At 48.4% G+C, this 15,646-nt stretch overlaps 1 protein-coding gene across 6 annotated transcripts in view; it reads right to left on the reverse strand.

Moving 5' to 3' along the window:
- Positions 1-3,954: 3,954 nt before the first annotated feature.
- Cht6 (Chitinase 6) overlaps positions 3,955-15,646 on the reverse strand; it is a 66,153-nt gene continuing 54,461 nt past the window's right edge. For 4 of the 6 annotated variants that reach the window (XM_071674148.1, XM_071674144.1, XM_071674145.1 and 1 more), the window contains 3 exons: positions 15,296-15,383; positions 7,053-7,607; positions 3,955-5,937 (listed from right to left, as the gene is read on the reverse strand). In XM_071674148.1, coding sequence (XP_071530249.1) covers positions 4,933-5,937; positions 7,053-7,607; positions 15,296-15,383 — 1,648 coding nt within the window. In that variant the 3' untranslated portion in view covers positions 3,955-4,932. The remainder of the gene's footprint in view (positions 5,938-7,052; positions 7,608-15,295; positions 15,384-15,646) is intronic. The other 2 variants (XM_071674147.1, XM_071674146.1) reach the window with 1 other exon arrangement.

Genomic DNA, 15,646 nt, shown 5'->3' on the forward strand with positions numbered 1-15,646 from the left:
ACGATCGCGTGACCTTCAGAAAGGCTGTGCCGTAGTACCAAAAAGCCTTCCCTACACTACTTTTGCGTAAACACCCACGTACGACTATCATCTAATCAATGTATAAATTCCGTATCTACATAGTTTTGAATTTTGGGCGTACATGATCATACAGGATTGAAATGTGTTTTGAAATTGAACAGAAGGATCACGACGGAAACTTACATGATTATACAGAGTTGAAATGTGTTTTGAAATTGAACGGAATGATCACGACGGAAACTTACAAAGCGACATAGAGAGAAATTGCGTTTTAACAACGTTGAATTTGTACTAGGTTACTGCTTCCCCACGCTCGAGATGTTGCATGGGTCCGAAATGAGATCACTTATGATACTAAAACAGAAAGGAAACTTGTTTGTACCTTCCACTTGCCATGTGATACACACCGTCATGTTTTTGTGGCGTCATTTAAGATTTTATATAAAGCAGGAGTGGGAGCGACCGTCCCCAAGGATAACCTACACTCAGCTGGTAAAATGTCTTCATTCAATGACTAACACAATTTTGTTCTTTCCAATAAAGCTAAACACTTATTTTTGTTCCGCTTTTGCCAGATTTTATTTTTTCTAATCAGGGTGATACCTACTGCCACTGTAAGACCAGAAAGTCCTGTTAACAGAGGTTGTGATACCGGTGTGAAAATTGGCGAAGTTACCATTCGGACACATGATCCTATGTTTAGGACGAAGCTGTATTTATAATTAAATTTAGAGGATGGGCAACTCTACCGGTCCACGAAAACGAAATATCAAAATCCGTCTCAGCTGCGATATGGTGTGGGCACTCAATTAGGTGTGTAGGAATGTGCCGAAGTGTGCCAATAATACAATTACCAAATTTCTTCGAAATAAAGAGACTAATCAATATCAAATATGGAACATTTAGACTATCGATGATGCATAGCTTACCTAATTACTTGGTCGAGGTCAATTTGAATTACTTCTAATAATAAAAAATTAAACATCAGTCTTTGTTTGAGTTCGACTGCTCCATCTTCATACGGCTAAGTACTGTAAGCCCTTTCTTTTAGGTCTGATCTATCACCTATGGCCCTAATTACCCCCTTCCTCTCCTTCAACCTACACTGACCCTATTTCCATCACTCTTATTGCGTTATCCCTTACCCTAATTCCGTCACCACTTCACCCTAATCCCGCCACACCCTCGCCCTCATTCCATCCCATACTCCCAAAACACTCGCCCCTAACTGCGTCGCTCGCCTCCAAACACTGATTGGTCCAAGGCAAGCCGGGTAATAAACAAACATCATCATCTGAATGTAAAGCACGCATTTGCATTTCTGTCGTGTTTCTTGTCCATTACCTCATGCATTAAATACTTCTCATAAATTACTTTTGATATCGTGAAATAAATCAAGTTATAATGGTGCAGTGGTATGATTGGAATGACCACCACCAAACTATTAAGATTTTCTAGATGATGTATTTCAGTACGTTATCTTATTAAAATGCTGTTCTGCTCACGTATATTTCTTTCCCATTATCGAGAGCTGCGCTAAGTGCAAAATATTCTATTTTACATGAAACCTGGTAGAAATGTAAGTGAACAAAGCTAGTGGATTATTCTGTGCTTCACTGTAGGCTGCTTACATAAATTTCTGGCAGTTTATCCTAATCAACATTTTCCGCAGTTTATCGAAATATATGATAAGTATTTGTTTTACGGGGAGAGATTTTTACCCATGTTGCCCCATACCTAAAATCTGTACATGTATACCATGTCTTTACTCCTACGCATACACCAACCCTGGCCTATGCCAGGTACCAAGTGTGTTTCTGAAAAATCCACCTCGTGTAGCGACAGTTAGACGTCTTATCAGAAATCAATCAGTTTTCGGAATACCCAAGTGTCGACGGAGTTCAGCTCTCCACAAAGCGGTTTCTGGAAGCCCAAACCTTGACAGCAGTTAAACGATTCAATAAGCAGTTTCTGCCAAACGTCCTTCACGATGACGGGGCAGTGGCGCAATGAAGTATTTCTATTCCTTTAAAGACTTTGCTCTTGTGAATTATCGTAGCATTTGATACATCTAATTTATGATTTACTAAAGACTGATTATATCAAGTCTGCAATGTACAGTATAATTTCTGCTTAAGTGAAAACAATTACGTCTTAATAAGAATTCATGTAAAGCGATTTATTGATTGTGTTTACATATACGTCGTCACTAGAATATACGTAGAAGCTGTCATCCCTTAATAAACTGTCCTACTTCGTTCTCTGAAGCCTAGTTGCGCCTTCATAACTGAATTCCTAGTTAATAACATCAATTTGTAACCTGCTGTTGTGCAAATTGCTTCTGGCCTATGGATGGTTCATTCTATGAACTCAATAACGTCAAGGCAGGGATCCATAGTGGCTGGGAGTTGAGTGACCTGAAAAATTAAATCAGGAAGCTGCCTCCCCACCTGACTCTTGAGTGCAGTTAGCAAGTAGAGAATTACATTCGGGTTCAACCTTGTCATAAGCTACGATGGTTTCTCTGCGGATTAGTAAATAAAAGGAACAACTTATAACACAGCCACAATGAATAAATTCTTTTTCTTAAATGATTGTGCGTTCTACATTATACATACCTGACAAAAAAAAAAATAATAACCTAACCACTTGCATTGAACATTAAATAACTGGCAGATTTCAATCTTCGTTGAAAACCAAAATTGTCATTCACAATACGCTCATGCTCACACAACTACAAAACACTGAAATTACAACTGTGGCAATACCTTTTTTCTTGATCATAACTAGTTGAAACTGGTTTCCTCTGTATGTCGGCCGGGCAGATTGTCACGCACATCTGCCTCAAGTCTCCGTCTCTGACCACACAGTGGTATGCACAGCCGGCGTAGATATGTGGCTTGGTGGGTATGGTCTTGTCCTGGATTACAACTAAAATTTGCTTCTTGGACAACATGATAGAGGGTATAACAATATCACCAAGCGCCTTACACTGTTTTAAAGACCACGCATTTGCCTTTGTTTACAAATAGAACGCTTATATCCACATCAAGTTCCATTGCGTTTTATTTCAATAAATTCCCTTTGGAAGGAGTTTTTACGTATTTTTCTCCATCTTTATAATTTTCTAAAATTTAATTATAACTTTCTTTAAAGAAATACTTTTATCTTGAACTGGATAATGTATCAATATCAACTACGTAAGTGTTATTTAAAGATATTCATTAAAACTCCGACGACTCTAAATTAGCAAGGCGTTTATGAGAAATAAAAAATTCTTTGACGTGATTGTATGAATTGTAAACGACTATATATACATATATATATATATATATATATATATATATATATATATATATATATATATATATATATATATATATATATATATATTTCCAGTGACGAATCTTTTAAGTGAGGGTGTAGTGGCTGGGTTAAGTAATGGGCAACTTGCACGGTACGAGAACATAGTTTTGCATTGGTGGGTTCCCACACTCGCGCGTATGCGTTTACGAGGCACTCACAAGGTGCTGATTACGGCGTAGAAATCTACGCACAATGCTCTCCTAGCACCACCTCACGGCTCATTCAACTCTTGGAACTAGGAGTCGCAAATACTGTTACATAAAATATGTTCTTCCACACCAATCTTGTTTGGAGATCCGACATCCTGGCTACGCACCTGAATTAAGCAGATGGTAGAAGGGAAGATCCTACGGGAAATCGGTAAACGATGTTTACGTTGAGCGGAGGAAGGTTGATTGAAGCCAAATATTAAAAAATGGGTATATTACGGTGCCTGTTGACTGGAACTTGGACAATCATATATGGTGCCTCTCTGCACCCCTGCCTGGCTTCATACTCAAATGAGGTCTTGCATAGAACTCTAAAGCTCAATCTAACAACAGTTAAAGGGACTAAAAACAAAATATCTCTTACATCAATAAGTTTAATTATAAAATGCTATTTACATAATAAAACTTGGGGTCTTGGGTTGCGTCACAACCTCCTGGAGAATAATTTAGATTTTTTTTTGTTCATGTTTTCCATGAAGAACAGAGCGGGAGCAGACACGCAACTCCGTGCACACGATAACAAGCAGATTAAACTACGCATTCATACCCTCAACAGAACTAGCAGAAACAGAACACGAACACACACACTCTGTTCCTCGAAAGAAAAAGGCCAAACTTTCAGGAATGCACTGAAGAGAGAGATTCAATATGAAATAAATGTGTGTGTGCGTTGAGCAACAAAATGTTATGATGCACGTGTGTGTGTGTGTGTGTGTGTGTATGTTGAGCAACACACAGCTATGATAAGATCACTTTGAATCAACAAGTTTATCCTCTCTGAATTAGAGCATATTTAGGCTCAGGTTCATGGAAAGTTAACAACAGTGAAATGTGTGTTCACTAGTTATCTTCGAAGATATGTCAAGACAGTATCAAGGGAATGTGATAATATCAAGGGAAGATAGTGATAAGATATAATGTTTTATTACCGAGTGTCTAGCATCAGCAACACGGTGTATGAAATAACAACATTGGTGAAGCTGATGTGATGGAACTCTATCAAGGTCAATGATCCATTCTGAGTCCTTGATTATGATGACTTCCCTACCCGCTCCTAAACTCGAACACAGACATAAATCTCTCCACTTAACTTAGCACCTTAGTTCCCTTGTGATTTACCGATTTATTCCCGATATCCCGCCGCATGGTGTGGTACTTCCCGTGTCTGTAAAGTAACTTGAAGAGTAATTCATGTTTGTTCCCTAAATCGGCGACGTATGATCGTTGTCCCAAGACTTGCCGAACTTATTCCAGGTCTGTAGGGAGGAAGTCTCCTTCTATCTGTCGGTGATTTAACGACTTGGCTCTTCCCGTCTTCCTGAATATCAGTAGTGAGTTACTTGCGTCCCTCACAGTCGACAGACTCGGCCCAGTTACACATCCCTCCCACGGGATCGAACACCAGCTGCTGCGGGCAGGTGTACACCCAGCCCCTGACCAACCCTCGCACAGTCTTCGAGCACGAGATGAACTTCTTGCAGGAGTCCGGGTGGGAGAAGTACCCAGTGTCGTAGCACTGGACGGAGCCATCTGCCATGAGAATAGCCTTCTCCGTCAGCGTGGCGAGCTGGCCCAAGGTGCCGGTCAAGGCTCCCTCGAGATCGTCGTAGTAATAGTCGGTGTAGTCTCCGGCGAGGATGGCCGACTGAGCTGGTTTAAGGGTGGGCGGGGGCGTCACGGGGATCTTGGCGAAGGCAGGACGCTGAGGGCGTGGGGATCGTGGAGGGGGACGAGGTGACGTGGCTCGAGGTCGTGGGTTCAGTCGAGTGCGGGGACTAGGGCGTGAGCGTGTTCTGGGAGCGGGCGTGGTGGGTGCAGGAGTGGTGGGTGCAGGCGTGGTGGTAGCCTGAGGCTTGGGGAACAACGATGCAAGAGTGGGTCGTACTGTCGACTCCGGGTACACAGTCGTGTCTGAGAGGGACTCCTCATCAAACGTCGTCACGGCCTCCTCATCTCTTGCCACTTCGACCGGTGATGCTGTGGCACTGAGTACAGGGGCGGCGGTGCTAAGCTGTGGGCGGGTATCATCATCTTCCGGACGGACTGGGCGTGGACCATCCACTGGACGGGTTGCTCTTGGGTTATCAGCCGATGGGCGAGTCAGTCTTGTTCGATCTGATGGGCGGCTTACTCTTGGACCGTCAGCCGATGGGCGGCTTGGTCTCGGGCTGATCTGGATCAGCGGGCGAGATGGTCGTTGGCGAGACTCAGGCTGTAGGCTGGCGTCGTCAAGCTGCGGGCGAGGCAAACGTGGGCGAGTGAAAGTCCTAGAAGGGTTGGTCCTCGGGGAGGTAGGAGGTCGTGTCCTGATCCTCACAGGTCCACTTGTCGTCTGCTCAGCCTAGGACGAGACCAAGATGATCCCTTACATACACCATTCCACAAGTGGGGAGTCAAAGTCTTCTAGAACTAGAATATTGCCAGTTTAAAAGCATAGTAATGATTCAGTTTAGATGGTAACCAAATAGATAAATATCAAAATACTTAATGAAATCTATGTGCTGGATCTTTGATACAAAATCATAGCATTTATCATCAAACATAAACAGGAACACTCATTCCAGACAGTCTTGTCAGCAACAGACAACTGCAACAAGAAGAATGTCTAAGATTATCGAAGTCGGGGAGTCAGGCCGTAGCTTATCGCCTCCTACAGGAGAGAGAAGTCCCCGAGAGGCAGAGAGTAGTCACCTGCAAGTCCGAGTTCACCAGAGAAAGGTTGTTCAAAGAACCCAAGAAGTGTGGCGGTGGTGGTAGTGATGGTGTTGTGGTTGGGGTTGCACGAAGAAGATTATGTGTAAACAATATGAAAAATTCTCTTACCCACATTGCGTCATTTTGGATCTGGAAGAGATTGTCATTTATACCAAACAAGCTGGAGAACGATCAGTGAACACAGGCAGAGCAAACTGGAGGCTAAAGTCTGTCCTGATGACCTCTGACTGTAATCCTTCCGCATCATGTTCTGAAACAAAGACGAAGTCCGTCCAAGTCTAATATGTCACTTTAGGTCATGTGGAGAGTCGTTCCCAGTCCGGGAGGTGACTGACGGTCTACAGTCTCGGTCAAGTTATTAAGTTGGTTATAACATGCTATCAGTTCATGAGGATTACTTTACCACAGGTACGTGTCATTCATGACGCCCAAGTGACCAGGGTAACATGTGATGTGCAAATATAAACTACTCTGTATCATATACACGGAAGTCAATTAGAGTATGTGGTGGAATGACTCCAAATCAACTCTAATCAACTTCCTTTGGTTCACTGTTAAGTATCCAATGCAAACTACTGAAGGGTGTGGCAAATATACACAATGCATCAACAACCGGAGTGAGGTATGTGTGGTATAATGAGAGATGGGATGAAGGTAAGTATGTACAGTCTGTGTCTGGAGGCTACTGATACTACTACACTCACACTACACCCATCACCGCAAGAGGAAGAAGATATTTACTTGACCAGAAGCTCCGATGACCCCGATTCTCTTCCTCACCAAGATTCTCCTCCTGTTGTTTTTGGAAGACCCGGTCGGTCGACGGGGAGGTGGACGTCTGAGGACGCCGGGAGTCGACTTAAGGACCTCCTCTTTCCTCTCCGCCTTCCCTTTCTCGCCGCCCGTTTTATTTCGGAGTGGCTTGGAGGGAAGGCGGGACTGCGTGTTGGAGGTTCGGCGACTCACGCCGTCCACAGACGCCCCTAGGCGTTTGGCCTGAGACCCCACCGGACGACCCCTTAAGCGGGTGCGAGTTCGTGTAGGTCTTCCGGCAGTTGTGATGGTGGTGTTACGTTCATTTGTGGTAGTGGTGGTTGTTATAGGAGATGATGTGGTAGTAGTGGTTGTTGAGCTTGTTGTTGTTGTTGTTGTTTGTGATGATGGTGGTGGTGGTGGTGGCGGAGAAGAGCTAGGGAGGGTAAGGTCAGACGACCCAGTTTCCGTGGTGAGGATTTCGTCGTCGTAGTAATTGTAATCCTCATTAGGGAGGGCGTCGTGAGTAGCACCAGCGGCGGCCTGGGGAGAGAGAACATCATGCAGGCTGGGTCCCGTCCTGACGACCTCCTGCCTGCCATGCGACGACCCGCCATGCACCGCCACCACCGACGTCGTCGCCTTCAGTGCTCCGCCACTGCCAGGTTCCCCGCCATGCTGTGAATCATGCACTAAAGGGGGGACATCCTTTTCCCCCGAGTCCTCTCGGGGAGTGAGTTGATCATGCAAGACAAGTTCTCCCTCTCTCTCTAGAAAGTGTCCATCACCATGATGCATCGTTAGAGGAAGAGAATGATCAGTGTTGGGGGTAGAGGGCGTGCGTGTGGAGGGGGTGGCCTCCTGTGGTATGTGAGGGGCACGGTGCTCCACCCTCACCGCCTCCGGCACCTGCGGAGCCGGCCCGAGGGATGATGATGCAGGTGACTCTACCGTGGTGGGTTGGTGGTGGGAGGAGGTTAAGGTGGTGGTGGTGGTGGTGTGTGGGGTTGGGGAGGCTACTGCAGTCTCGGGTGTAGGTTTTCTAGCTACTAGAGGCACCAAGTCCAGCAGGGAGATATCGTCTACCTTAAGCCTGTGCAGGTCTGTTTGCGACACACCATCGCTAAGCGACACACGATCAGCCCGGCCTACGTGATTGGCCTGCGACGCGCGGCTGCCCTGTTTGACGCTCTTAGCTTGTGACGCACGATCACCCTGCGTCACACGGCTGTCGTGCGACGCACGGCCATCCTGTGTGACGCTGCTCTGAACCTGAGAAGCGCGGTCGGCTAGTGACGGGCGAGCGGAGGGCGTCACGTGGTCATCTTGCGATGCGTGGTCAGTGTGTGACACAGTGTCAGACTGTGTAACATGGTTAGTCTGTAACACACGGTTAGTCTCTGACACACGGCTAGTGTGTGACGCATCAGTCTCTGACACACTACTAGTTTGTGACACACGGTCGGTCTGTGACACGCGACCAGTCTGTGACACATCGTCAGTCTGTGACACACGGACATGAGATGTCACACCATTAGTCTGTACTATATTATCATTTTCTGACACACGACCAATCTGTGACACAAGGCCAGTCTGCGACTCACGACTAGTCTGTGACACACGACCAGTCTGTGACACACGGTTAGTGTGTGATACACCATCAGTCTGTGACACATGACTAGTCTGTGACACACGGCCAGTCTGTGACAAATGACCAGTCTGCGACACACGGTTAGTATGTGATACACCATCAGTCTGTGACACATGACTAGTCTGTGACACACGGTCAGTCTGTGACACATGACCAGTCTGTGACACATGACCAGTCTGTGATACACCGTCAGTCCTTGACACATGGCTAGTCTGTAACACATCATCAGTCAGTGATATGTGGTCCGCCTGTGACACACGGCTAGTATGTGACACACGGTCAGTCTGTGACACACCATCAGCCCGTGATACATGGTCAGTCTGTGACACACGGCCAGCTTGTGACGACACACGACCAGTCTGTGACACACCATCAGTCTGCGACACATGACACCAGATGTCATACTATCGGACTCTGACAAGCTATTAGTCTGTGACACATGGGCAGCTTGTGACACACTATCAGTCTGTGACACATGGCCAGTCTGCGACACACCATCAGCCTGTAACACATGGTCAGTCTGTGACAGATGGACACCGGATGTCACACCATCAGTCTGTGACACACGGTTAGTCTGTGACACACGATCAGTCTGTGACACACCACCAGTCTGCGAAACCTGGTCAGTCTGTGACACACGTGCAGTCTGTAACACACTACCAGTCTGTGACACATGGCCAGTCTGTGGCACACCAACAGTCTTCGAAACGTGGTCAGTCTGTGACGCTCGGCTTCTCTGTGACACATGGACACCAGAACTCACACTGTCAGTCTGTGACACATCAGACTGTGACACGCGGCTCGTCTGAGACACACGGCCAGTCTGTGATACTCCATCAGTTTGTGACACACGGCCAGTCTGTGACACTCCTTCAGTCTGTGAAACATGGACAGTCTGTGACACACGACCAGTCCGTGATACTCCATCAGTCTGTGACACATGGCCAGTCTGTGACACTCCCTCAGTCTGTGATACTCCATCAGTCTGTGACACATGGACAGTCTGTGACACTCCCTCATTCTGTGATACTCCATCAGTCTGTGACACATGGCCAGTCTGTGACACTTTCTCAGTCTGTGATACTCCATCAGTCTGTGACACACGGCTGGTCTGTGATACACGGCCAGTCTGTGACACAAGTACATCAGATGTCACGCCATGAGTCTGTGACACACGGCCAGTCTGTGACACACCATCAGTCTGTGACACACTGCCAATCTGTGACAAACCATCAGACTGTGACACACGGACGCCAGATGTTACACCATCGGTCTTTGAGACCCGGCCAGTCTGTGACTCATGGGCAGTCTGTGATACAGCATCAGTCTGTGACACACGGCCAGTCTGTGGCACATGACCAATCTCTGACATATGGTCAGTCTGTGTCACACCATCGGTAAGTGACACACTACTAGTCTGTGACACACGATCTGTTTTTGACACATGGACACCAGGTGTCATGCCATCAGTCTGTGACACACTTCCAGTCTGTAATACATGTCCGGTCTGTGTCACATGGTCAGTCTGTGCCACACGGCCAGTCTGTGACACACGCACACCAGATGTCACACCATCAGTCTGTATTACACGTCCAGAGTGTGACACATGATCAGTCTGTGACACACCTGCGGTCTGTGACCCAAGGTTAGTTTGTGACACACGTACACCAGATGTAACATCATCAGTTTGTGACACACGGCTAGTCTTTGACACATCGTCTTTCTGTAACACATCATCAGTCTGTGACACACGGACAGCAGATGTCACACCATCTGTCTGTGAAACATGGTCAATCTGTGACACATCATCAGTCTGTGACACACGGTCATTAGATATCAGGCCATCAGTCTGTGACTCATGGGCAGTCTGTGACAAACCATCAGTCTGTGACACACGTCCAGTATGTGACACAAGACCAGTTTGTGACACTTGGGCAGTCTGTGACACATCTTCACTTTGTGATACACGTCCAGTCTGTGATACACCTTCAGTCTGTGACACGTGATCAGTATGTAACACACGACCAGTCTGTGACACATGGTCAGTCCGTGACACTTCATTTTGTGACACACGGTCATTTTGCGAAACACGTTCGCCAGATGTCACGCCATGAGTCTGTGACACACTGCCAGTCTGTGACACACGTTCAGTCTGTGATGCACGGCCAGTCGGTGACACATGTTCAGTCTGTGATACACGGCCAGTCTGTGACACACGTTCACCAGATGTTACGCCATGAGTCTGTGACACACGGCCAGTCTGTGACACACTTTCAGTCTGTGATACACTGCCAGTCTGTGACACACGCACACCAGATGCCACGCCATCAGTCTGTGACACATGGCCGGTCTGTGACACACGGCCAGTCTGTGATACACGGCCAGTCTGTGACACACGTTCACCGGATGTCACGCCATGAGTCTGTGACACACGGCCAGTCTGTGACACACTTTCAGTCTGTGACTCACGTACACCAGATGTCACGCCATGAATCTGTGACACATGGCCGGTCTGTGACACACCTTCAGGTTGTGATACACCTTCAGTCTGTGACACACGGCCAGCCTGTGACACACGGCCAGTCTGTGATATGCGGCCAGTCTGTGACACACGCTCACCAGATGTCACTCCATGAGTCTGTGACACACGACCAGTCTGTGACTCACTTTCAGTCTGTGATACACGGCCAGTCTGTGACACACGCTCACCAGATGTCACGCCATGAGTCTGTGACACACGACCAGTCTGTGACACACGACCAGTCTGTGATACACGGTCAGTCTGTGACACACGTACACCAGATGTCACACCATGAGTCTGTGACACATGGCCGGTCTGTGACACATCTTCAGTCTGTGACACACGGCCAGAATGTGATACACGGTCAGTGTGTGACACACGTTCACCAGATGTTACGCCATGAGTCTGTGACACATGGCCAGTCTGTGACACACCTTCAGTCTGTGACACACTTTCAGTCTGTGACACACGTTCACCAGATGTCACGCGACGAGTCTGTGACACACGGCCGGTCTGTGACACACCCTCAGTCTGTGATACACCTTCAGTCTGTGACACACGGCCAGTCTGTGATACACCTTCAGTCTGTGACACACGGCCAGTCTGTGACACACGTCCAGTCTGTGACACACGGCCAGTCTGTGACACACGTTCACTAGATGTCACGCCATGAGTCTGTGACACACGATCATTCTGTGAGACACTTTCAGTCTGTGATACACGGCCAGTCTGTGATACACCTTCAGCCTGTGACACACGGACAGTCTGTGATAAACGGTCAGTCTGTGATACACGTTCACCAGATGTCACGCCATGAGTCTGTGACAAACTTTCAGTCTGTGATACACGGCCAGTCTGTGATACATCTTCAGTCTGTGACACATGGCCAGCCTGTGACACACCTTCAGTCTGTGACACAAGGCCAGTCTGTGACACACCTTCAGTTTGTGACACACGACTAGTCTGTGACACACGTTCACCAGATAACACACCATGAGTCTGTGACACACGGCCAGTTTGTGACACACGTTCAGTCTGTGACACACGACCAGTCTGTGATACACGTTCACCAGAAGTCACGCCATGATTCTGTGACGCATGACCAGTCTGTGACACACGTTCAGTCTGAGACACACGGCCAGTCTGCGATACACGGCCAGTCTGTGACACACGTTCACCAGATGTCGCGCCATGAGTCTGTGACACACGACCAGTCTGTGACACACTTTCAGTCTGTGATACACTGCCAGTCTGTGACACACGTACACCAGATGTCGCACCATGGGTCTGTGACACATGGCCAGTCTGTGACACACCTTCAGTCTGTGATACACGGCTAGTTTGTGATACATGGTCAGTCTGTGACACACGTTCACCAGATGTTACGCCATGAGTCTGTGACGCATGGCCAGTCTGTGACACACCTTCAGTCAGTGACACACGGCCAGTCTGTGACACACGTTCACCAGATGTCACGCCATGAGTCTGAGACACACGGCCGGTCTGTGACACACCTTCAGTCTGTGATACACGGTCAGTCTGTGATACACGTTCACCAGATGTCACGCCATGAGTCTGTGACACACCTTCAGTCTGTGATACACGGCCAGTCAGTGACACACCTTCAGACTGTGACACAGTGCTAGTCTGTGACACACCTTCAGTCTGTGAGACACGACTAGTCTGTGACACATGGTCAGTCTGTGACACACGTTCACCAGTTGTCACGACATGAGTCTGAGACACATCTTCAGTCTGTGACTTACGATCAGTTAGTGATACACCAGTAAGTGACACTTGGTCAGTCTGTGACACACGTTCCCCAGATGTCACATGATCATTCTGTGACACACGACCAGTTTGTGATGCACGATCAGTCTGTGACACACGACCTGTCTGTGACACATTGTCATGCTGTGACACACGGTCAGATTGCGACTCACTCAAATCATCAGTCTGTGACACACGGCCAGTCTGTGACACATGTTCTGTCTGTGACACAACATCAGTTTGTGACACATCATCTGCCTGTGACACACGGACTCCAGATATCACTTCATTAGACTGTGACAATCGACCAGTCTGTGACACAGAACCAGTCTGTGACACACCTTCAGTCTGTGACACAGTGACACCAGATGTCACTCCATCAGTCTGTGACACAAGGACATCAGATGTCACTCCATCAGTCTGTGACACAGTGACACCAGATGTCACTCCATCAGTCTGTGACACAAGGACATCAGATGTCACTCCATCAGTTTGTGAGTCAAGAACAGTCTGTGATACTTCATCAGTCTGTGACACACCATCAGTCTTTGACAGAGTGACACCAGATGTCACGCTATCACTCTGTGACACACTGTCTGTCTGTGACGCATGACCAGTGAGTAATACACGGCCTTTTTGCAACACCCGATCAGTCTGTGACACACGTCCAGTCTGTGACACACGTCCATTCTTTGACACACGTCCAGTCTTTAACACACGATCAGTCTGTGACACACGGTCAGTCTGTGACACACGTCCATTCTTTGACACACGATTACTCTGTGACACACGTCCAGTCTTTAACACACGATCACTCTGTGACACGCGTCTAGTCTTTGACACACGTCCAGTCTGTGACACACGCCCAGTCTGTGACACACGTCCAGTCTTTGACACACGACCGGCCTGTGACACACGATCAGTCTTTGACACACGACCGGTCTTTGACACACGACCAGCCTGTGACACACGTCCATTCTGTGACACACGCCCACTCTGTGACACACGTCCAGTCTGTGACACACGTCCACTCTGTGACACACGCCCACTCTGTGACACACGTCCACTCTGCGACACACGCCCGCTCTGTGACACACGTCCGGTCTTTGTCGTACGATCAGTCTCTGACACACGCCCAGTATCTAACACACTATCAGTCTGTGCCACACTATCAGTGTGCGACACGCGATCAGTCTGTACATCGTGAGTGAGAATGTTGGTATCTGTGTCTAGGATAATCTCGGGCAGGTTGTCTGGTAGGATAACGATCTTTGACCTAAGGCGAGTCTGAGGGACAGCCGTGACCTGTGCCGGGTCGACCTTGGACACAGCCGCGACTTTGTCGACCTTGGACACAGCCGAGACCTGTGCCTGGTCGACCTTGGACACAGTCGTGACTTGTGCTTGGTCGGCCTTGGACACAGTCGTGACTTGTGCTTGGTCGACCTTGGACACAGCCGTGACCTGTGCCTGGTCAGCCTTGGACACAGCCGTGACCTGTGCCTGGTCAGCCTTGGACACAGCCGTGACCTGTGCCTGGTCGACCCTGGACACAGACCCAACTTGACGGCCCCGACCTGACGTACTATCATCATCAATGACCAATTTCTTGTGAGTTACCCCGTCGTGCCCCTGGTCGACCTCACCTGCGTCAGATGGGACCCCTGGCGACACCATGACAGGCGTGATCTTAGGGATGGTCTTGACTTGGACTGGTTTAATCTCCTGCACGACCGTGCTGGGTATGGGCACCTTGTGCTCATGCTCGAGATGGACAGCCCTGAGCTCACTCTCCGGGACAACTTTGGACGGCACGAGTTTGTGTCCGTGGACGACCCTGGTCCGTCCCAAGTTGTTCTCGGGGAGGTCGAACTCGTGGCTGTGGGCGCCGTCGCCTGTGAGATCGACCGGGGGCCTGAGGGTGATTGAATCAAAACTAATCTCTGGCGTCAGGTCGGTGTCGGACTCGAGGTCGACCTTGGACTGGCCCTCAGCCTCGGGGTGTAGCTTGGGTAGAGAGTCACCTGGAGTTAGTACAGTTAAGTCTGGTTTGTCTCCCACAACCTCGAGTACTACTACTTCCCCCTCAGTTGGTGCTCCAGGCTTCGACACTACGGTCGTCTCGACGACCGAAGGCGCTGAACCTGCCTGATTAGAAGGTGCCACAGCCGAGTGATCAGGCAAACCAACATGCAACAGATTATCCTGAATGTCCACTGTGTGAACGGCCGGGGTTGTGGGCGTCGGACGCACCACAAGTGGCCTGTATCTGACAGAGGACGGACTTACAGGGTCGCTGACAACCGTCGTCTCCTCAGTGGTGGTGGTGGTGATTTCTTCTTCGGTGGCGAAACGACCCCGCTCGATCGTCACGTACCTGCGGAGAGCATGTTAGTAAGTACAGTGGCCATGGTCAGCGACGGTGTTTATCAACCTGCTTACCAGTATTCTGATTATCAATGACACCCGGTGTTAGAGCGGGAAGGCTGTAAAAGCGGCACACTCAAACACACACACACACGCACACACACACACACACACACACTGCGCGCGCTTCCCAAAGTCTTCTGTTAGTATACATCGCCCGAGCTGCTGTAGGAGGAGGTCCCGGTATGAGTGGTGGAAGTACTTGGCGCGCCC

Source organism: Panulirus ornatus, chromosome 19 (assembly GCF_036320965.1).
Source record: "Panulirus ornatus isolate Po-2019 chromosome 19, ASM3632096v1, whole genome shotgun sequence".
NCBI classification, from domain to species: Eukaryota; Metazoa; Arthropoda; class Malacostraca; order Decapoda; family Palinuridae; genus Panulirus; species Panulirus ornatus.